At 44.9% G+C, this 23,158-nt stretch overlaps 3 protein-coding genes across 6 annotated transcripts in view; 1 reads left to right on the top strand and 2 right to left on the bottom strand.

Annotated features, from left to right (window-relative positions):
• Positions 1-10,564, bottom strand: part of SPPL3 (signal peptide peptidase like 3) — a 54,970-nt gene extending 44,406 nt beyond the window's left edge. Inside the window, exons 1-4 of one of the 4 annotated variants that reach the window (XM_032447903.1) lie at positions 10,194-10,564; positions 9,821-9,913; positions 7,813-7,899; positions 4,077-4,162 (exon numbers count right to left, since the gene is read on the bottom strand). In XM_032447903.1, the coding sequence (XP_032303794.1) occupies positions 4,077-4,162; positions 7,813-7,815 (89 nt within the window). In that variant the 5' untranslated portion in view covers positions 7,816-7,899; positions 9,821-9,913; positions 10,194-10,564. Of the gene's footprint in view, positions 1-4,076; positions 4,163-7,812; positions 10,155-10,193 lie in introns of those variants that run through there. The other 3 variants (XM_015877970.2, XM_015877967.2, XM_032447902.1) reach the window with 3 other exon arrangements.
• Positions 588-23,158, bottom strand: part of C15H12orf43 (chromosome 15 C12orf43 homolog) — a gene marked incomplete at its 5' end in the record, with an annotated part of 25,271 nt that continues 2,700 nt past the window's right edge. The window contains 2 exons of the mRNA XM_015877972.2: positions 588-4,303; positions 21,127-22,999. Coding sequence (XP_015733458.2) covers positions 22,651-22,999 — 349 coding nt within the window. The remainder of the gene's footprint in view (positions 4,304-21,126; positions 23,000-23,158) is intronic.
• On the top strand, positions 4,302-20,628 carry HNF1A (HNF1 homeobox A). The gene is made up of 10 exons (XM_015877963.2): positions 4,302-6,701; positions 13,374-13,573; positions 14,427-14,613; positions 14,893-15,131; positions 15,283-15,440; positions 17,113-17,314; positions 18,613-18,804; positions 19,059-19,180; positions 19,460-19,601; positions 19,710-20,628. Exons 1-10 carry the CDS (start codon positions 6,367-6,369, stop codon positions 19,835-19,837), a joined length of 1,905 nt encoding a protein of 634 aa, XP_015733449.1. The 5' UTR covers positions 4,302-6,366; the 3' UTR covers positions 19,838-20,628.

The following is a 23,158-nucleotide window of genomic DNA, read 5'->3' as shown; positions in this document are numbered from 1 at the left end:
AACACGCTCACGTGCCGCCGCTGCGCGCATGCGCGGGGGGAGCTGAGCTCGAGGCGCCGGGAGGTGGTTGTCGGGCCCGGCCGCACCGCTGCTGTGCGGGCGGGCAGGTAATAGCGAGGGATGGGAAAGAGGAAGGGCTGCGGTGTGAGCGCTGGAAATACCGAGAGCACGGCGACCTACGGGCTCAGCGGGTCCACGGCGGGTACATCGTTACATAGGAATCCCAGCATCTCCCGGCTCAGGCTGTGTTACATTGCACGATGCTCTCCGCTCTTTGACCACCTCTCTCTGCTCCCCCCGCACAGCGCCCAGCCCTGCGGGCAATGACCGCCATGGTGGGACTCATCGCTCCTCACCCACCCTCATCTCCAATTAAGAGATACAACGAGCTCACACCGGCGGTAGCACTGCCGCAATGCAGAAATCCCCCGCGTTTTCCTTCCTCGTCCCAGCAACGTTCAGTAACAATTAGAAAACTGACAAATATTAGAAATCTTCACCCTGCTGTGGTGCCATCCCAGCACAAGGACAGTCGTCCCTTTTCAGTCATCATGGTACAGTAAGACACTGTAAAACAGACACCGGTATCTGTAAAGCAGCGATATTCCTGCTCTGCTCCTTTATTGAAATGCTTCCAATTTCTGTCTTACACAATTTACAGCACATTAATTTGACACAAGTGATATTTTAGCTGATGAGCTATTCAAGTATATATATATCAATATAACATATATACTTTATATACAATATTTATACTTTTTATTTTCTTTTCCAGCATCCCAGGGTTGGTGCATAAACTACTCCATGATTTTGCAAGCTTGGTCTATCATTACATTAGAGTAGCCAGCTGAATTCACAGGACAAATGTATTCCTCCTTGCAGACCCATCACCTGCATTACTCCAAAGGGGAGCACAGCCTGCGTCCCCGAGATGATTTCCTCCTCATCTCTTTTGTACGTGCTTCCTTTGGACCTACAGGGGAGCTTTAGTCTGAATTTCAGTGAGAATGTACTCTGACATTACAAAGCCCTTCCAAAACAGCTGTTCTGTCTGGTGCCTTTGATACAGACTGATGCACTGCTTTGACCTGTTAAAGTATTTCAAAACCAGAAGCAACCAAAAATACTGTGTTTTCTTTTATGTAGCTCTCAGAGAACAGACAGGAAAGTATGGTGGAAAAGCAGATCAAAGGACTGGCTGCAGAGTCCTCACCTCCAAAGGGCTTAAATGGCATTAGATTACATTTATCCAGCTCTGCCTTGGTGCCTTTGTAATGGAGGTGGAAGGAGAGCCAGAATAGATTCATGTAGATTCACTTCACCTTTCAGGAGATGACATTACAAGTAAAGCTGTCAACCCTGCCTGGCTCTGAGAGGAACAAATGCCATGGAAATGAGTAAAAAGGGAATGAGAAAAAATGAAGAGATCCAGTTTTGACAGTATAGCTCAGAGCTACACCAGGCTATTCTGCTTGTAAGATCCTCATGGGATTCCCCTTGATAAAAAAATAATTAAAACGTGCTCTGACCAGTATGTGACACGATTCTCTTCACTACCACCTAGTGGGAAACTCCTTCATTAACTGAGCACCACAGCTGTTCCTGTTCTCAAACTCATCCTTACCCTGATGATGGAGGCTGGAAGTGAAGGGGAGCAGACAGATGAACGAGGACACTGTCCTGATTCTCTGTACCAGAACAGCATTATAAAGAGAAAGACCACCTCTGTTTTAAAGCCATTGGGTCTTATGGCATTACCACACCAGAACTCCCCGCTCTGAACAGTAACGGCCATTAAGAACTACACCAGATACAGCCTCAGTATCACTGAGAATCCGAAAGCTCAAATACAGCCTTTGGTCACAAAGAGCAAAACATTCATTCTGAATGCAACTGCATCCTGCCCGCAGTGGCAAGGAGCTGGTTAGGCTGTTCCTGTGTCTCAGTCACAACAGAGCATTGCCCTCTTAACACTTTCTGATTGTACTCTGACTTGTAATTGAAAATAGGGAAGGAGGTTCTTTGTAAAGTCCAATGGTCAATTATATTACTATTCGTATTTACAAAGATTACTCAATTAAAGCATAAAATTTGTATAAATTGGGAATATTAACACCACATATTGAGTGAGTCCTTTCTCACTGGGACACACAGGGTTTGCACCAGCACTGAAATCTGACCCTCTGGAAACAAGGTGAACAGCAGTTCCCTTGCATTGCTCACAGTCCTCTGTACCACTTGGGACTGAGCTCCCAGGGCACAAATTGGAATCAGTTTTGTCATTCACATTTGTCTTTCTTCAACCCTAGAAATAGGAGTGAACACTGTGATAGTAACTCTCAGATCTCACAGAGGTGATGTTAATGCCATTCAGGCTGATGAAGCATTTAGCAGTCTCAGCAGGAAGAGTAAAATGGTAAAAAGTAACTAAGAGAACCACTTCTCTGCCTTTCTTTCACCAATGGTAACGTTCCCACCATGCTCACAGACCCATACAAGCTTGCTCTGCTAGCATTTCTGTCATAGAAATAGTAAGACTTCTTTCCCTTTGTGCTCCTTGAAGTCACACTGGGCTGCCTTTACCTTAGCCCATTACTGCGTTATTCCATCAGGAACACTTAAGGATGGGTATTACTCAGCACATGAAAACAAAGGTAACAGTCGTATTGATTCAAGAATTCAGGCTTTGGGAGTCTATTATCTGATCTCTATTCTGTTCACAAGGACCCCGCTGTCTATTATTTGGGTTTTTCCCTGGTATAGTAAGGAGAATAAAGACTAATAAGTCTAACTAATAAGAAAATCCTACTGTATACCCACTTATACTTTCATGCAGCAGTTGTCAGTCTTAAGTAATCCACAGTTCAATGACTCTATTACCTGCAGCAGAGAAAGATTACGTTGGAACAGCTAATGGAGGAAGACTGGAGGAAGTGGGCACATCCTTACCTAAAATGGCCTAAGCTGCCTGTACTTCAGGAGAAATGAAGAAAATCATAACTGAAAAACATAGAACTTGTATTAAGGTGTACATACAACAGTGCAAAGCATTCCAGCATGTTTAAAGAGTCTTTATTACGTTTGCTATTAAAATAAAATAGAAATCAGACCGTGTGATTACTAACTGATATGTTTCTCAAATGTGCATCTAAATCGATTTGTTAATAAAACATTCATGATCCTGCTGTGACTTCTGTCCAGTTTAGTGTAGTAGAGCTGCTCATGTCTTAGCACCAAAGCACCGAATTTAAGGAAAAAGGAAAAGAAAACAATTTTGCAGCAAGAAATTCAAAAACAGACACTGGAAACAAGAGAAGAATGAGCAAAATCATTCCATGTTTCCACACTTCAAGAGCTGTCCCTTCCACAACCACCACGATTACAGCAGTCTGAGTAATTTAAGAACCAAGTCACGGCCCAGCAAATTGTTGCAATTAAGGAAATCAACACATTCTAAACACTGGTAATAAATGAAAATGAGTGTAGCAAAACAAACTCCTTTTCTTTCAAATGCTCATTCTCAATACAAAATCTGTGAGGTATAATTTAGTTACAGGAGTATGTTGTTTGGGTTGTGGCACTCTACTATTTACTTTCTGCTCTGCTACTAGAACTCAAATCCAGCCTCAAAGCTTTGCTGCTTCCCACCTTGTCCTTTGCTATCCTTAATACCTCACACCTCCCAGCAGCATGTTATGGAAATGGTAAAAACCTGAGAAATACCATGTTGCAATCTGTTGTGTCAGTGCATAAAATAGGAGTGCTAGGTGATATATGGCAGCAGCCTCCTCCCTATTTCCCCAGGTCCATGGTCTGATGGCTCATAATTTGGAACCCTGAAGAAACTTTACAAAGATCACTAGTTTTCCTGCTCCAGAGAACCTGAAATACTGAACAGAGCCTCAGACCATTCACTAACACAGACTGGTGGGTTACAGTGAAGATAAAGGTGATGATGGAGCTGTTTAAAGAACACTTCTTTCTTCCTTGTTTTCTTTGTTGTTTATGTACCTATAGTTTATAATGGACAGCTCTCTAGGTTTGCTCTTTAGATTAAAGTGATTGAGTAGACTTACCTCCTTCCCAGTGTTTGAATAGATTCCATACTCAGCTCAGTGTTCTCCACGTGGCATCCAGCCGTGGCATTCGGTGAGGTCCCAGCCTACAAACAGACGTTCATTTCTGTTTTCACAGTCTTCAAATCTCACTGGCTTCAAGACAGGCTGTTCTAAAAGCCTCCGCAGCTGCAGGTCTGCAGGGTGCACAGAATCAAGGCAGAAGGCTTCTGGGTGCATAAGGAATCCTTGAAACCACACAATATACACAGATCATTTGTTGCTATGTTTTCTTCTCTTTACAGTTCCCTTGGCAGACTGATGATTGTGTGTGAACTCAGGGCTGTGCATCCCCCACCCCCAAAGCATACAACAAGCACATACAGTCACAGAACTCAGACCAGGCAACCTTTCAAATAAGAACCATGATGACAGTGTCCATCCTAGTTTAAGAAATCCTCATACCACAGGAAAAGACAGAATCTTCTGTCATTCATTGCTTGGTGCCCACAGTCTGTTGTCCTCGCTCATAAAATCCTTGAATTATAAGGATGCATCGTGAATAAACTAGGTATTGTGACTGGAAGCTGTACTTGCAATGTACAGTTACTATTGGCCAGTATTGTTGGCATGTCTGCTAGGGTGAGGTGGGGATGAGGAAAATTGTAATGGGGAGTAAAATGCACACAAATTGCATCAAAGCATCAATAGGAGAACCTCAAATCTCACCACTTCTTAAATGCTCTTTTTGCATTACAATAAATGTGGATCTTTAGAAACAGCTCTGGTAGGAAGGTCAGCCCAGCCGCCCAAGCACAGTTTGCTGGGCCTAGAAGAGGGGGTCTGATCTGAAAAAAAAAACTCTTGTCCTTCAGCTGCTGATTTGGCCCCTTGTCACAGGCACCACGAGAGCATGGATAATGCTGCCCATAAAGGAAAAAGAGGGGCCCAGGCCATCCAGCAGCACTGTGTTGGAATATCAGTTGCTTTTGAGACACTTCTAGTAGGCTCCCCCTCGCTTGGGCTTGATGGAAGCAATATAAAACAAGGCAAGTGGCTGCCCATAGGAAACTTCCATTAAAACAACAGTTTTAAGTCCTTCTGTTGATCACATAAGTAGGAACTATTTACAAGATGCTCATGCACCATTAAGTTCACACCAAGTTATTTCCTAATTCAGCCATTTGAAATGGGAAGATTCCCTGAGAACTGCCCGAAAGTACTGCAGTGAAGTTACAGAGCATGTTTTCAGGATTCAAACAACAGGTGGGAGTAGAACATTAGAGCAGGGCTGGTATCAAGGCACAGGTGATAAACGGGAGCCAAAGCTGCCCAGAGCACTTCTCAGAAGCAAGGCAGCTGCAGATAGGGACTCTCAGCATGTACCAGCACCCAGGGCTAGTCCTTACCATGTGCTTGAATCACAAGCTCAATGGTGCGAGTAATAGCTGAATTTTGTGCATACACAGCTTTTTCTCATCAATTCAGCAATAAATGTAGCAAGTTCTAATGGAGGTGTTGATGTTTGCATCTTAAGATGCCCAGCAAGCCAAAGGCAGAAGCAAAAAGATCATTTAAGACTCAATGCTCTTCCATACAAGTCAACAGGAGCTCCAGAACATCCTGTGGGTCTTCGGAACACCTCCTACCAACCCAGGGGGGTCACTTGTCTCTACTGGAGGGCTGCATGAAGGCAATCCAAGCTGCCAAGGCAGTATTTTTGCAGCTCAAAGCCCTCAGCCCACCACGGCCAGAGCTCAGAGTAGGCTCTGCAACCTTCCAACACCGGTGAACGCAACTCTTCCTTGTAGGTGCTCTACCTCTTCCTTCTCTACAATGAATAGGGCCAAAAAGCAAGCCTTGTTTTCCCACTCCCATTCTCCTAGTATTCCTTCCATAGCTTACTTGTCCGTGCTGGCAGACCTCCTATCCCTTCATTTTCCTCTCTCTGCTTCCCTCCCTTTCCCCCTCCCCCTGCTTTCTCTCCCTCTGCACTTTGTGAACTGCTGCTGCAGTGCTGAAGTCCAAAGTTCAGTAACTTGCTAAGCACACAGATAAATATGAACCTTGGAGAATTTACCAATGTAAACAGATAGCCAAGGGTCCCTTTATCAGCACTGGCTCAGGACAGTCGTGGGGGGTCTGAAGTGGCTCAATTTTGTATTTTGTTTTTTTTGGGGGGGCGTAAAGGCGGGAGGCTGCGCTGTGCCCGCTGCTGACAGTCGGGCGTGTTACCTCGGGAACATGGTGTAGGGAAGCTGGAAGCAGGATAACGTGGAACTCAAGCCCAAGAAACACCAGCCTGAAGACCATGGTCTCGAAGCTGAGCCATCTTCAAGTGGAGCTGCTGGGAGCGCTGCTGGAGTCAGGGCTAACCAAGGAGACCCTGATCAAGGCACTGAGCGAAGCGGAACCCTACATGCTCCAGAGTGAAAGTCAGCATGCTATCAATGCCCTGCAGACAGAGAAAGGGGAGTCCTGCCCCGAAATCCCCAATCTCCCCAATGGAATGGGGGAAACCAGGTTATCGGAAGATGAAACCTCTGATGATGGAGAGGAATTTACCCCTCCGATAATGAAGGAGCTGGAAAACTTGAGCCCTGAGGAGGCTGCTCACCAGAAGGCTGTGGTGGAAAGACTATTACAGTAAGGAAAGATTTGCTGCTCTTCTTTGCTGCTCTTTCTTGCATTCTCCCGCTAAGTCTCCTTCCCTTACCCCCTCTGCTCCGCGTACTCACAACTGATCTAGCTGCAGAGTTCCCATCCATGCCTGACTATCCCCCAGAACACTCCCCGTATTCTTACAGATGCTCAAACTTTCTCTTTCAATCTCACTTCAAATGCATAAAGGGAGCCACAGAGCCTGGTTATGAGTTTGATACACTTGTATCATCGGGCCTGGGAACAGTTTATGGGCTGCATAAATTGCATCTCTGACTAAACATTAGTTCCTGACATTTATACCTTTATAGGATTCCAATTTTCAGTCATCAAGGAAAGAAAAAAACTACTATCTGGTCACACTCTTAACAGGTATCGTTTTAGACAGTGAATGTACGGTCAAGTGAAGCTGTGAAGTTTTCCTGCTAATTTTAAGGTGATAAATATTTTTAATTTTCTGCTCCTTGGAGTATTGATGGTCAAAGACAAACCAAGGGAACCTCCCATCCCACGAGTTGTCCTGACTTCAGTGGAGATTTTTCTTGTAGAAAGAGCACAAACCAAGTACCCGCAGTGAGGCAGAACACATTGCTTCTGCCGTCCACTCTCTGTCACAACTATAAAGTACATACACAGCAACAATTGCAGATTTTACAGCCACACTATTTTGCCGTTGCATACATGCCTTTAATACCAAAAGACAGGCAGAGCTCCCTAATCAATTAGCCTTATGACACAGAAACGTTCACTGGGATTCCCGTTTGGGATTCTTCATGGAACAGCTTTTCTGTGGGCAAAGAGATTTGCCCAACAAGGATCAGGTCCAGCCAAACAATCTAGCAACCCAGAAGCAGAGTCTGCCCATCTGTTTTGGGGGTAGACATTCTGAAATCTCAAGCTGACAGAAGATCCAAGACATAGCAATGACCTGCACCTAAAATCTTCACTAAAACTAAAAGCTAGATAGAGAATTTCTCAGGCATTCCTCTTCATGTGCAAGCAAAATAAATATTAAAGGTAACAACAAGAAGCAAAACATCAAATCCCACCAGAAGGGCCAAAGCCAGAAAAAGAGCAGGTCAGAGCTAGCACTCACCATAAATACTTAGGAGATGGAAGATGGCGGACTGGGAGCTGTGACTGCTGCATCCAACAGGGGTAAATTCACTGGATCAGCTCTTACCTGGGTGGGGAAAGCACTCCCAATAATTGTCTTCTTTTTGGGCCAGTCTCTCTTTCTTCTCCTCTTCCAGCTCTGTTAGACCTTTTTGCCCCCTTTGTTCCCCTTACCTTTCTCTCCCTCATTCTTTGGACCTATTCACTCTTCTCTCCCCAGTTTTGTCTCTGCTGCCAGTCCTCCCCTTTTGTTGCCTTCCTGGCTAATTTTTCTCTCCCTTCCACACATTTCCTTCCCCTCATCCTTGTCTCCTTCTCGTCTCCCTGAGTCTGCGTACAGGTCTTGGGGTAGTTTGAGACCAGTGGCACCGGGCGGGCCCTGGCTAGTTACTAATTATCCAATGGCTTTATTATTTCTCTTTTGTCTTATAAATTTATAGATGAAAAGCCCCTGATAAGCTTTTTGATCATTAACTTCCGATCAGGTATCTCTCCACAAGGGAGACCATGGAAGCTGAAGAGGAGCTCTTGTCTTTGCTCCATTTTCTTTAATGAATGGGTGAAGTAGGACTTCAGTGCCATCGCCTGTGAGCTGAGAACAGACTCACGGGTGGAGGGAATTCCTTCCTGTCAGCCTCACTTCAGCTCAATTTCTGGTTTCTGACCATCTCTGCCCTCCTAGGTGCTCCCTACTGTTTTTTCCCCATGCATATTTTCAGGCTCAACACAATATTTACTTCCCTTGCAAGCATGTGACATTAATGCTTTCTGGCCAACAGTCTCACATCTCTCTGCGGACAATCAGTTGAGTAGCATCCCCCTTTTACAGAGATTTTGCAACTTAGCAAAAATCCTAAAGAGGGTAGAGGGATGGATAGGTGGAAACCAGGGTCTCCTAAGCTTTAGCCTGAGTTGTACTTACAAAGCTTTGCTCTGAACCACAAAGCTCTCGTTCATCAATCCCAAGTGCCACAGGACAGAGCAATGCACATCTGTGTTCAGATCAGTGGGAAGGGCACCAGGAGCCCCAGTTTCAGCCAAAAAGTTAGAAGTGAATTTATGGAGGAATATAATAGATTAAAATTATTGAAGGCAAAGTGAAAACACTAGGAATTCTGTATTGTCAAGTATCACATGTCTGATCAAAGATCTATATAAATATATTCAAAGCAATTTTATGTCTGCAAATCTATTCAATCTACCTGAACCAATATCTGGGTTTGATAATGTTTAGGCAGTTGTTGCTCACTAAAACATTTTTTTGTTTTTAAAAATAAACCTTTAACCATTAACAGATGCCAAAAGGTAACGTCCTTAAAATGATATTGTAATTACAGCCAGGACAGAAGAATCTGTAATAGGAATTACTCTATAATAGAAACTACTTCTAGCAATGAACAAAAGAAAGGAAGGCAAGAAATTTCCAAGCCCAGGTATTCCCAGTAGAACTTCAATGACTGCAAAACTACCTATTTCAGCATCTACACAAGGATTTCATGTTGAGAAATCAGATGGAGGATCTTTTGCCTTCATAAAGAAGTTTCTTCAGGCTAACAACTCCTGGTCTGATACTGCAGACCACATTTTAACAGAGATTGACCTGTGGGCAGCTATAGGCAATACAAGAAAGCCCTTGTGGGTTTCTGCTAGACTTTCTGGGTGATGGAAAGGAAAAGTGACGGCACCAAGAGACCCAATATATCCTCACAGGACCACTGAAGTTGGAAGTGCAGTTTCAGAAGCACTGAACAAAGCCGAGTGATCTAGGAGTTCAACAAGAGACATCCACGCAACTGGGATCCTATGGGCATCTATTACATTTTGTCCCTGCCGAAAACGACTGATAAAGGCAATTCAGACTAAAGCTTCTCTAGAGAGAAACTGACATGTTATCATTTCATCCCTAAATGTCTCATTGATCCTCCACAAATCTGCAATCTGAGCAAATCTAGATCACTATACGGACAGAAAGAACGGCCTGGTATTACCTACAGAAGGCAAGAGACAGGCATCCTTGGGAGCAGGGACAGACTGTGTTACTACACATCCGGAGGATGGCAAGAGCTATAGCAGCAGTTCACCTGAAGGGCAAGAAGCAAAATTCCATTAGGAAAGAGAGAAACTGAGATAAGCAACAGGTTTCCCCTAGAGGCAGGGTCAAAAGCATGATTTCCTTGAGACAAAAAAAATAGCCATGTGATGATAAAGAGTCAATATCTTCCTCATGTAAACTGTCTTCATGCAGCCGTAACTGGGGAATGCTGAGATGGAGCTGCCACACCCCTTTCATTTCCACATATAAACCAAGATAAAGTGAACCAGGCCAAGTTCATCAGAAAGGAGCCCTGCTGATGGTCTTACCTGCCCTGCTCTCTGCCCAGCACGGCTCCAGGTGTGCACTGGCATCAGTGAGGGTTGTCTAGCAGGCTCCAGAGGAAAGGGGCAGAGCACAGTGCTGAGAACTTCACAGCTCTGAACCTCTGCTTAAGTGAGCTCTGGTCCAAACAGCAATTCCGAGCCTACGAAGGATTCTCTTGCCTGAGAATTTGAGAACAAGAAAGAAGGAAAGGAGAAATGGGGGGGAGGGAAGGGAAAAACAGGGGGGGAAGAAAGGAAGGGAAGAAAAAGAGAAAGAAAGGAACAAAGGAAAAAGAAGAAAAGTCAAGAAGAGTGAAGGAAGGAGAATGTCCCCTGAATGTTACATCTCCAGCTCTCTGGAATGGGTTTTCTTTAATGCTAACAACTTGATATTTACTTTCCATTTAAATTTGAGATGTTGCTATAAATTATCAACCAGCCTCTTGTTCCCTTTGAGTTTATAACTAACTACCTGGGTTACTTATTGTTCAGGTAACAAAAGGGAGGTGAAAACGCCCTTAAAAAGTGACCTCAAAACTAAGAAAAAGGGAAGCTGGAATGGAAAGAAGACCCAGGCCCCTGTGGCTGGGATGAGTCAGGGAAAGAGGCCGTGCTCAGAAGCAGGAAGAAGCTGAAATCAGGACAGCAAGATTTGGGAAATAAGCATTGTGTAGGAAGAACTTCCAGGAAGAACTTAACATCTCTAAAACAAGAATGGGATGAGGGGTAGCTTCTGTTTGGGAAGAACGAAGATAAAAAGGCAGGAAATGTGCTTGTAGGTAGAAGAAAGCTTGACTGAGGCACACCCAGTTCTAACTCACTGTGGAAGTGAGATTTTAGCACACCTACAACAGGAAAACTGACAGTCAGTGACAGTCCTACCACTGGTGAAGGAATTAAGGTTTACTTTATGATCTGTGTGACAACACTGCAGACTCTGCAGGTGGAACCGAGCATCTGGGCAGGTGCTCATCTCAGGGATCAGCTGAGCAGCTGCCATTGCTTGTTTTGTGATGTAGTCCAGGGCCAAAATAAATTGCTGCGCTGGTATTACAGCCTGTGTTTTGATGGTGTACAGAGTAGCTTGGATTACATGCAACTACCTTATGAAATTATACTGTGGTAAGAATTCCCTGCAGTGCTTTCCCTTACAGAACTCTCTCTGCTTTGTCTCAATACAAAACAAACAAACAGAAAAGAAAGCACAAGGCTTTGAACTACAGTGAAAAAGAGACGCTCAGATTATTCCCGCTTTGTTCCTACCACAAAGAAGTGAGGATCTTGACAGGGGAGACAGAAGCGACTCGCCATCAGCCTGCAGGAAGGAAATCAATATGTAACAGTGGTTTCCATCAGTAATGACACAGTCCTTCCTTTCCCCATCTGAGCCAGAACTCAGATCTAAGGGAAGAGATTGCAAGTCTCAGCCTTTTCTCTTATGTGCAGGAACAAATGCAAGGCACATGTGCTGGCTAGACTATAACACAAATACAGAGGGAAGAACAACACTAAAGATGGAATAGCTCTGTACATCCAGCCCAATTTGAGGCTTCTGAAAAGATGAAGATAGTTAAGAGAAGAGGCCAGAAGACTGAAGCCTCTGTAGCAAGTGTACCATCATAAAAGAGAAGCAAATGGTCCTATTTTAAGAAAGCAGGTTCTTCAGAGAACCATAACCATCTCTGCTTCTGCCATACTTTAACTGCAGCAGAGCTTGCTCCTTGGACTACCCAGCCACTGTGAAAGGCTGCGAGGGGAACAGAGATAAGGGTATTTGCACTGAGAGAACAGGTGTGGACTTTGTCCTGCTTATCACTTTGCAGCCTCTGGCAACCTACTGAATCAACAAAGCCGCCAACAGTACAGCTGTTGCCAGTCGCTCAGATCTCTGTATTCTTGCAACACATCACCCACAATATTAGACATATTTTTTCATCTCTGCTGCTCCTTTGATGCTGGTGTTAGATGCAGCACCGCTGTATTTCTACAGTGCACAAACCTTCTCCATCAGACATCCTGCATACAAAACACAGAAGGATGCTTTGTTAAAACTGAACCAGAATCTTCTCCATAGGGAGACTCCTGAGTTGACTGGTTCTAGGCTGCATGTTTTCCAATCTTTCTATTTTTACTGTAGTTTTCAGTCTCAGTGAAACTGACAAACACAAAGAAGCTGCAGTCAAAGTCACATTCTCTATTCTCACAAATTCATAGAAAGCCTCAGGTTGGAAGGGGCCTTAAAGGTCATCTAGCTTTAGCTCTCCTGCTGTGGGCAAGGTACCTATTAGATCAGAGCCCCATCCAACCTGGCACTGAACACCTCCTTAGGAACAGTTGTGGATATTCTAATTAGAGGTCTTAGTCAGAGATTCACGTTCATTATAAAATCCCAAATCAGATTAGCTTCAAGTTTTCCACCAGCTGTTATCCCAAAGGAGGGTGGCAATTAATAGGTTGCCTGTTCTTTATAGCATGTAGGAGTCTGAGTGGATCTAGATGTTAATCAGTATGTTCACATAATGCAAAGCTGATGCACAAAATCATAATGCCAGATTGCTTGCTGTATACATATTACATGCATAGCTGTCCTGTGACAGTATGATGAAAGCCTGTTTTCATAGCCTGAATCACTGCCATGTTTCTCATCCCTGACAAGATTTAGGGCATGAGCTAGGTTCAGCATAGTAACACAGTGAATCTGTCCTGGAAAAATGAATTACACCTGTCCCAAGCACTTATGCCTTAAAGAAAGAGGACAGAGAAGAAAAGGTTTGTAGAGAATGGCAAGATAGTTGTCAACTCTGAAAAATAGATATCTGTAGTCATAACACATCCAGCTGAATGCTGAGATACAGTGCAACTCTCTCCCTATGGCATTATTCACTAGCAGCAAAAAACGCCTTATTACTTCCCAGCAGAATGGGATGTACATTCCTTGTCCGTGTCACTTGTCAGCACCTTCTGTCATTTGCAGATGACTGTTGCCTGAACGGAGCTTTGTATTTTTATACAAAGCCTTGTATAAAAATAAGATGGCAAAGACTGCAGCCACGTTTTGGAAAGTTCCCCCAGTAGCCACAGATGGCTCCTTCTAAGTGGATATCAAAGTGCCTTGCAATGCAGGTCTGCAGAGTGCAGGTGTTACTGACAGCTCCCCTGAGAAGTGTTTTCTGCTCCTTCTAGAGAGGATCCCTGGCGGGTAGCAAAGATGGTGAAATCCTACCTCCAGCAGCACAACATCCCTCAGCGCGAGGTGGTGGACACTACTGGTCTGAACCAATCCCACCTCTCACAGCACCTCAACAAGGGCACTCCCATGAAGACCCAAAAAAGGGCAGCCCTCTACACCTGGTATGTCCGCAAGCAGCGAGAGGTGGCCCAGCGTAAGTACAGCAGCAATTGTTCTCCACTCTCAAACTTCATAACAGCCTCTGCTCTCCTTGCTAACCCCTACTGCCCATTTCTATCAGGGGCAAAAAGGCAGAAAAAGCAATTTCTGGAGGAACCCAACTGCACATGGAAAAACACTTCATCACAAAACAGCCTGCAGTTCCCGCTCCACCCATCACTTCCCTAAAGAGATGCAACATTATTCATTTGCCATTAGAGTTGGAAATCCATACTCAGACTAAAGCAGCGTACCTGACACATCACAGACATTTCTGTCTGAGCACTGGGCTGGTACAAATTTCAGCTAAAGCAGCAGTTCCCTTAGCTGCAAAAAGCAGCAATCTATTGTACTTGCTGTAACAAACCACTGTAACAAACAAATCACATCTTGCTCCAGGCCCTCTATATACAGACATCCACTGGTAACCCATCACTGCAGCATGCACCTCTGAATTTAGGAATCCACCTGGAATACATCAATTAACTTTGTATTTACGAGTTGCAAGTAAAATGAGACAGCCTGGGTGTGGGTCGTTCTAGAGAGCAGGACCCCAGTCACACTTACTCTCAAGCCTCCCACATCTGTTTTCACTTCCCCAAGGAGAGAGCTGAGGTGCAATGCATGCAAGAGAAAGGGTGGTCGGTCAACACAGTCCTGCTAGGAATATCTTGATTGTTTTAGCAGATTAAGGAACTTTATTTTTACCCTGTCTAGATTCAAGCCTCTGTTTTGTATGATGTTTTTCTCCAAGAGTAAGCTCTTACCAGGCCTGCTGTGAGAAAAACAGATCTAACTGCTGAAAATGCTTCCAGAAAAATGAACTCTCTTGCCCTTTGTGCCTGCAGAGTTCACACATGCTGGTCAGGGGATCTTGACAGAGGAGCCCATGGGAGACGATCTGCCCACCAAGAAGGGACGAAGAAACCGCTTTAAGTGGGGGCCGGCCTCCCAACAGATTCTGTTCCAAGCCTATGAGAGACAAAAGAACCCCAGCAAAGAAGAGAGAGAGGCACTAGTAGAAGAGTGCAACAGGTAAAGAAGGGTGCCTGGCTCTGAAGAAGCTGAGTCTTTGCATCCTCGGTGTGCTAAGGCCCACATGAGGGTTGTGGCATCAGCCACATTTGCATGACACGCTACCACCAAACATTCCCCTTTTGCTAAGGAAGCAGCAATGCCCCATTGTCTTGCTGTACCCAGCAGGACCCTTCCCCATGGTGTATAAGAACACAGCCACTTTGGGGCTGCACACTTACTCCTGCCTTTTGACCAAGGCAGATTCAGCAGAACTCTTGTTGTGCTCTCTCCTAACAGAGCAGAGTGTATCCAGAGAGGCGTTTCCCCATCTCAGGCCCAGGGTCTGGGCTCAAACCTGGTGACCGAGGTGCGAGTGTACAACTGGTTTGCCAACCGCAGGAAGGAGGAGGCTTTCCGGCACAAACTGGCCATGGACAACTTCAGCAGCCCGCAGCCCACCTCTGCTCCCCCCCTCACACCTCACAACTCTTCCTCCCTTCAGCCACCTCCTGCTCTTTCACCCACCAAAGTTCACGGTAAGAAAAAACCAGGGGGAGATCTGAAAGGGAGACAGCAAACCTGCCCCCTTTGACCTAAAAGTCCAGAGATGAGCGCCCACAAATGAAACTGAGCTCAGCACTTGGTGAAGTGTCTCAGTTTTAACAGTTCCCTCCCACTGTGATACAGGAGTGAGGTACAACCAGCAGCCAGCCAGTGAGGCAGAGTCCTCCAGCAGCAACCACCACGGGAACAGCTCCATGGTGACCACCCAAACCATCCTGCATCAGGTTTCTCCCCCTGGGCTGGAGCCCAGCCAGAACCTACTGAGCACAGACACCAAGCTGGTAAGTGATGTACACCCAAGTACTGGTGACCAGAGGGTGGTCACAGGATAGACACTACAGAAATGGTATTTCCTAGAATCCTTTAAAGCAACCTTATTACACATACAGGACAACCACCTTGCATTGACTTTGCAATATGAGAAGTTGGGATTACTGTGTACTCCAGACTGATGGGAAGGGGAGGCATTAGGACATGAAAGCACAGGCATTTCTTTAATACTAATCTAAACAATCTGCTGTGGAAAAACAGAACAACCAACAACAAAAGAACACAGCTCAAAGTATGATACGGTTTGATTGCCTTCCTCCCAGCAGGCTCTTATCTCCCTTTCCCCTGCCACACTCATCACCTCTGCCACTTGAACACCGCACATCTCAAAGCAGTTGATCAGACACCAATGAGATGTCTACATTGCAGCAACCCACCTTCCTCAAAGCAAGTTTCCTTCTGAGAGGTGTTTTTATTGTGTCTTTTTCTTTTTTAAACAATAGCTCTTTCTACTTAACTAGCAATTGAGCATTAGAGCAACATGGCTGGTCATCTTCAGTTTGCACACCTCCCCTTGCTAGCAGGGGATCTGTTGGCAGAAGTTTGCATTAGTGCCTATTGGCCCGAGGCAAAGCTAAGTTCCCTGTAGATCAGTTTGATTAAATCTCTGTAGTCACTCACTCACTTTGCTGGTTTTCTGTTTTCTCCTCAATGAGAAAAGTCTTTCCTGAGATGCTGAAAGTCTTCTAAAGCCGTCTTCTAGAACTGGAATTTGACTGACAATTTGCCCCACCGTGTAACCTGGTGGTGCTTGCTCTTACTAATAAATTCTTACAGATTTTTTTTTCTGAGGGGGAAAGAAAAAGTACAGTATAAATCACTGAAATTTCTCCATCAGCCAAATTATTTGAATGCCCTTTTGCTGTTCCACGAATATTCCAGCTACAGACCTCTCGACAGCCCTGCAAGTTAAAACCTCATTAGAGCACAGAGAGGTGATGAGTTTCATTTCAGGTCAAGAAAACAAGTCCAGTTATCAGATTTCTTGGTGACTCGAGGTCACAGCCTAAATCAGCACAACATCCAAGCACAGAATTTGTTCTGCTTCCCCTCTAACAGCAAGGAACTGTTAATGTAGCCTGAAAAAATATCTGATGAGAAAAAAAAAAAACCCAAACCTAGGGTTTACAAGGCCTGTAAAATCTTAATCTGAAAACTCACTGGCCACAAAAAGACACCTGCTGAGAGGAAGGGAAATTACAGGCACTTCTCAGGGGAAGGGGTGAACAAGGGAAGAGGAACTCCTGGATTCCGTACTGAGCTTCCTTCCTAATTCTCTGGGCACAGCCCTCTTCCCTCACTTGTGAAGCAGAGGAAAAATCTTCCCTTCAAAGAGAGTGCAGTGGAACTGCCCTCACCTGTGTTTGTACAGCCCTTCTAGTCTTTAAGCACGAAGGAACTACAAGAGCAAGGATTTCCTCTTCATATTCCAACATCTGACCTTTGCTAGCTAATTGATGAGCATGAGAAAACAGGAAGACTGCAAACGAGCAAAGGTGAAGTCTTTCTAGTTAGCAGGTGGTCAAGGGCAGGCAGGTGGAAGCTGCTGACAGCGCTGGGACTCTCCACACTCAGCCTGCTGCAGATTGCAGACGGCTCCTCCACAGTCCTTCTCTCACACAGATCTCAGCTCCTGGAGGAACTCTCCCCCCCGTCAGCACCCTGACTGCCCTGCACAGCCTGGAGCAGAACCCCCACACGCTGGGTCAGCAAACCCAGAACCTCATCATGGCATCCCTGCCCGGAGTGATGGCAATCGGAGCCGGTGAGACCCCATCCCTGGCACCTGCATTCACCAACACCGGCGGCTCCACCCTGGTAATAGGTGAGCAGTGCGTTGGGCTGGTTGTTTTCTATGGTGACTCTGCTCATCGGGACTCACAGCTACTCGGAATTACCTCCCTCACCCTCAGAGATAAAAGGACTAATTTGGCACTGACACACACCTGGGGAAACAGCCACTAATACTAAGGATCTTTAACTGCACTGCTGACAAGTACCTGTGAAATATAGGCACAGACATCCCTTATTCGTGTTAGAATTCAGCTACACAGAAACCCAAGTCTTGAAAGCAAGGGATTCTGTCATCTATTCCCATGCCAATGGTTTTTTTTTAGTGCTGTGCATCTTCCAAAGTATAAACATAATGCCAGCTTTAAGTTAAGGGAATTTAAGCATGTTCACAGTGCCTGAAAGACAAAACATCCTGCTCTACTTCCTGCTAAAAGCATCTGCAGTCATCACTTCTTTCTTTAAATACACGCTTGTTTTTTTACCTCACCAGTTTTCCTGGACTGCTCTCACATTTCTTTTCACTCCAGGAATAACGGACTGCCAAAGTGCATCTCGTTAGAGAGGAGAATAAAATGTGTGCTCTCTTCTTACTTTCTTCTCAGGAAGAAAGAGGTCCTGTTTGTCAACAACCGTGAACTAATTTCCATGTCCCAATTTATAGCCGAGATTACAATATTGATTCCAATTGTGTGCAAGCCAAGAATAATTAGAAGTGACTTCCACAGTATTCTCTCAGTGCTAGAGAGGCTTGATGAATAGGGTGTAGGAACGTACCCTTTATTTCCAGGAATATGGTATAGACAGAGATGAGGACTGATGTGATGAGTGAAACCTCCTGCCTTTCTCACTGGTTCAAATTCCATAAATCAGCAGCCCAAACAAAATGAGCTTAAACTTCATTCCATGTGGCTGGGCAGCTACAGCATAGTCATTTGTTACCTACAACTTAATAGAAAAGAATAAAGGAAGGAGTCATTGAGGCGATGCTCTGAGCTCACTTCTGAGTGAGGACTCCCCAGTTGAAACCTACATCATGTTATTGCTTAAGAGGAAAGTGATCTGTACTGCTACAACAGGAGGCACTGCAGGAACAAACACGGGAAGTCAGAGGAGCTCTTTATAGTACCTGTCTGCATTATTCCTTTTGCACTTACCTGCTTCATTTTCACAGGCATGAAATCTACTCCCAATCCCAGTTACCAAAGGGATTTCCTGCAAAGCAGAATCTGATCCCTCTGCTCTGACAGACCTGCTGCAGAGGTTCCTATTACAGAGCAGCTGCTCCTCCCATAGCATGCAGCGCCGCTGTCATCACTCCTTGTTTTTCAGGCCTGACTTCAACCCAGCCCCAGAGCGTACCTGTGATAAACAGCATGGGGAGCAGCCTCACCACCCTGCAGCCAGTCCAGTTCTCCCAGCAGCTGCACCCGTCCTACCAGCAGCCCCTCATGCAGCAAGTCCAGGGCCACATCAACCAGAGCCCCTTCATGGCTACCATGGCCCAGATACAGAACCCCCACGGTAAGAGTGCAAACTCATTTGCTCATACAAAACAAAACACTTTGTTCTGAAAGCATTTGCTGGCTCTGAATCTTAATTGCTATAATTATGACATTATTTTCCCCTTGCATTCATCCTCCTGCCCCTTCGTTCCCAGTGTTTCATAGACAGGCAGCAGGTCTGCACACAAGAAGAAGAAGCAGCCAAACCAACCTCATGCAAAGCTCCAGCACCCACATGATCTCGGTCTGTTTTTTTTTCCCCCCCACATACAGCTCTCTACGGCCCCAAGTCTGAAGTGGCCCAATACACACATACAGGCCTCCTACCACAAACCATGGTGATAACAGACACAGCCAATCTCAGCGCCCTGACTAACCTGACACCAACTAAACAGGTAACAGCCTTCAGCATGTGTGCCCCCCGCCTTACAGCTGCATCAGTCTGATAGCAGCTCCTTGCTTCTCAAAGAGCTTTCAGGTGTGTGGTCAATGCCATCCCAGCAGAATGATCTCTCACCTCCTTGCTTTGCTGGAGGCATTAGAGCAAGCTCCTCACTGCATCATCAAAGATTTAATCTCCTTGGAAACAGCACCTGCTCATTCTTTCTAATCCTCTTCTCCCACGTCTGTTGGTAGGGATGTAGAAACCAGGCACTGTTAACTCTTTTCTCCAGGCATTCACATCTGACTCAGAAACCCACACAGATTCTGGGATCCATACACCAGTGTCACAGGCACCAGCAATACACCTACAGAACCAAGACACAACCATCCAGCACCTTCAGTCTGGCCCTCGCCTCACCTCAAGCCCTGCTGGTAAGAGGAGCAGCCACTTCCTCTCTTAAAGCACGTATTATATGTGCACACATGAGGAGGGGACTGCACTGATTGTTTGTACTTAACTTCTACCTGTACTTTTAACAGTGTCCTCCAGCAGCCTGGTGCTGTACCAGAGCTCTGACTCCACCAACAGCCACAGTCAGCTGCTGCCATCCACTCATAACGTCATTGAGACCTTCATCTCCACGCAGATGGCATCCTCCACTCAGTAACACCAGGACAGCCACCCAAGGGGAGGCTGCCAGGACCAAGGCATAAGGTGCAACTCCAGCTGTGTTTGCCACCACTGTCACCACTGCCTTCCACTGGAAGGAACAGTTGCTGCAGTCAGCCAACCTCTACTGCCTCACAAATCCCTCATTCAGCTGCCTCCAGTGGCAATGGCTCAGAACAGGAGCTATGGAACAGTGATGCTGGCGCTGATAGGATTCACTGACCCCCAAAACCAAACCCAACCCCACAAGCCAGCCTAGAATGACCAGACATCCTTGTGGCTGCTGAAGGAGTGCAATAAAGTCAGAGATCTGACTGGAATACAGCAAAACAATGCCAAGATGTAGGCAGAACTTTGGTTGGACCTGTACAAACCTGCCAACACCAAAGTAAGCCACACAGAAAAGAGAAAAATTGAGCTGCCAAAAAAGGAACTCTATCTTTAAAGCACTCTCCACCTTTGCTATAAGGAAACCTCAATTGGAATTATGAGAGATAACGTCAACTTGGAGGCAAGAGTGAGAACCTGGCTTCTGACTTTGCAATGAGAATCACCAAGAAACTGAATCAGAAATGGTTTGACAAAAACCTGTCAAGTATGAGATCATGGACTACGAGTTGTAAGCCCCTTAATTAACTACAAAATCCCAAGCATTCTCAGTTCAAAATGACCTACTCTAAAATCATGCTATCCTAGTGGAAATGGCTTGGTTACTTTTTTATATATATATATAGCTCTGCTTTGTTTTAAATGCAGAAATTAAAGTTAAACAGCAGCAATGAGACTTCAGCTCTGTGCATTAACCACGTGTATTCTCATCTCACACATTGTGCTGAGTGACCCAGGGGTGGCATCCTGCACAGGTCCCAACATTACACAACACCCAGCGGGGCTCCACACCCCACAGACAGCAGGAGTTCCCTCAGCTTTATGACAGTGACAACCTGGATGGTTGTTATAGAACACCGTTCACTCCTGCCTTCCCTGTAGGGTAGATTCTGTAGTTCTTGATATGAAAATAATTTCCCTGGAGTCTAAAAGCCTTATTTGCACTAAATGAAAACTTTCTACTTGTGTAATTCCTCTTCTAATTATTCCCCTCTTCTTTATTTACTCTGAGTCTTTATATCACTGATATGTCCTAAGAAAAGACCCAGTTAACATGTTTTTGACACTGTGATAGAGCTATTCCTTCTACTGTGAGCAGGACAACAGAACATGCTCAAGACTCAACAGATAAAGGTAGGTGGAAGAATTAAAGAACAGTGAACTCATTGGTCATCATACCTGGAAATTTCAGTATTGCAGATGTCCATAAGAGTTTGTCCTTGTGCTGGATATCGCCAAGAACCAGAAATTAATTCTGGTAACTAGGTTCTCTCAGGAATTTTTTCAGGATGGCTTCTTGCTCTGCCATGTGCGTTACTTGCAAATCAATTTTAACTTCCATTCAGAAAAAAGCAGGAAAAGAAACCAAACATATAGAACAAGGCAAAAAATAATGTTTAGACTGATATGCACTTGACATTCTAGGCGCTAGCTTCAGCAAACTGAAGTTTTAACTGGCCATAAAACAAATAGTTTCAGTCATGTTCAGATTATTTCCAAGGCAATTTTCTAGTCTTTCCATTTTTTGGACGCCGTGTTCTCTCAAGTGACAAACAACAAGGATCTTACAGTAGGAAGGAAAACATCTTGTTTCCTCCCTGTGTTCAAAGAGCATCAGCGCACTATTTTGGTGTCTCTAATCCAGCTTTTAGGTCTCTTGAATAGAGCCAATGAATTTGACCTACTGAAACTCAACAGAAGCAGAGTATTGATCCAAATAACAGGTTGTATCTTGGAATACTGAATCTTAAACAAACAGATTAAGAGCCATGCTAAAAAGTACCAAAACCCACTGTGTTTTCACAGACAAAAATCGTAGTCAACCAAAACGAGGTCTGAAACTCAGCAACTGAGATTAAAGTATTTCCTGTAACAACTTCACAGCGTTGATCAGCACTCAAATGAAAAGCCATCTTCAGCCCTTTTTGTCTCTGCTGGGGGAGCTATTTAACACAGCAAGAAAGATGCTGTCCCCCAAACCTGCCAAATTTAAGACTAATATTGTATAAGAATTTAATAACAACAACAACAAAAAAAAAAAAACAGGAAACACTCTAAGAGAAATTTAGAAGGATGCAGCAGAACTGCTTGTTTTTAACAACCTCAAAATAAGCTCAATTCATTACCTCTGTTTACAGGCAGGGGCCCTGGAGAGGTGTGGACTACAGAGGGATCAGTAACACAGCAGGTTTCAACAGCAGATTGTTTCGATAATCATAGAGGTGGAAAAAAAAATGGAGGGGGGGCAGGGACCAACATCTGCCAGATGCTCCTCAATGAATGAGTTTCCCCACAGGCAAATCAAAGCAAAAAAGAAGCTGACCACCTGTTGCCATGTAAACTGAGTTCAGTTCATCATATGCATTCTCCAGGAGACAAGATTTGGTTTCAGCATGTAAGAGAACAGATCAGAAGGGATGCAGCTATGATTACACCCCCCACCATACTGGTCTGTGTACAGTATTTAATCCTTTTGCGCCAGGACTGCACACGCAGCAGCACAGATAACTGCTGTGCTAGGAGAAAAGTGCTCCCCAAGGGGGGGTCAACAACATAGGAAGTGGCCTTAATTAGACTCCCAGGCCACAGAGCTTTTAGAACAAAAGCTTTGCCAATTAGTTCTCCCTCATCTGCAGCAACTCTGTTATTTTCCCAGCATCCTCCATTCATCACAATCACCTGCCCATTTGCAGAGCAAAATCTTTATTCTCTCTCTTTCTTCTTTTTCTTCTTCTTCCCAGCTCCTGGTGACACTGTATTATCTGTATGATTGCTGTCCTGTCTCTTGTGTTGTCCGTTTGCAGAAACCAACCGCAGCAAATCTTTGCTGACCTGGTCGCACTCTGCTGGGTCTATTATTTTCTCTTCAGCTTTGTTCTCTCCCTTCATTTTCTTTTTCTTCTTTTTCTTCTGTCTGTGTTCTACATAACCCTGACACACATTCTGGCTGGAATCCTGGGACAGTGCAGGAAAAGCACTTTGTTTCAGAATGTCTGATGCTGACACAGCTGCCTCCTGGCACTTTTGCCACTCTTGGTCACTGTCTGAGTCACTGGAAAGGTAATAAAAGGGAAGGAAATTATGTTACATGTTTGCCTTGAATTCATCCAAAGCATTGAAAGCAGAATTATCTAAGATCAGAACACCCAAAAAGCAGCCAGTGAATCCAGGACTCCAGTGCTTACAGTTAGCATTCAAAAATTGTTTACAC

This window comes from Coturnix japonica, chromosome 15 (genome assembly GCF_001577835.2).
Source record: "Coturnix japonica isolate 7356 chromosome 15, Coturnix japonica 2.1, whole genome shotgun sequence".
NCBI classification, from domain to species: domain Eukaryota; kingdom Metazoa; phylum Chordata; class Aves; order Galliformes; family Phasianidae; genus Coturnix; species Coturnix japonica.
This window is presented reverse-complemented; position numbering and strand designations above follow the sequence as displayed.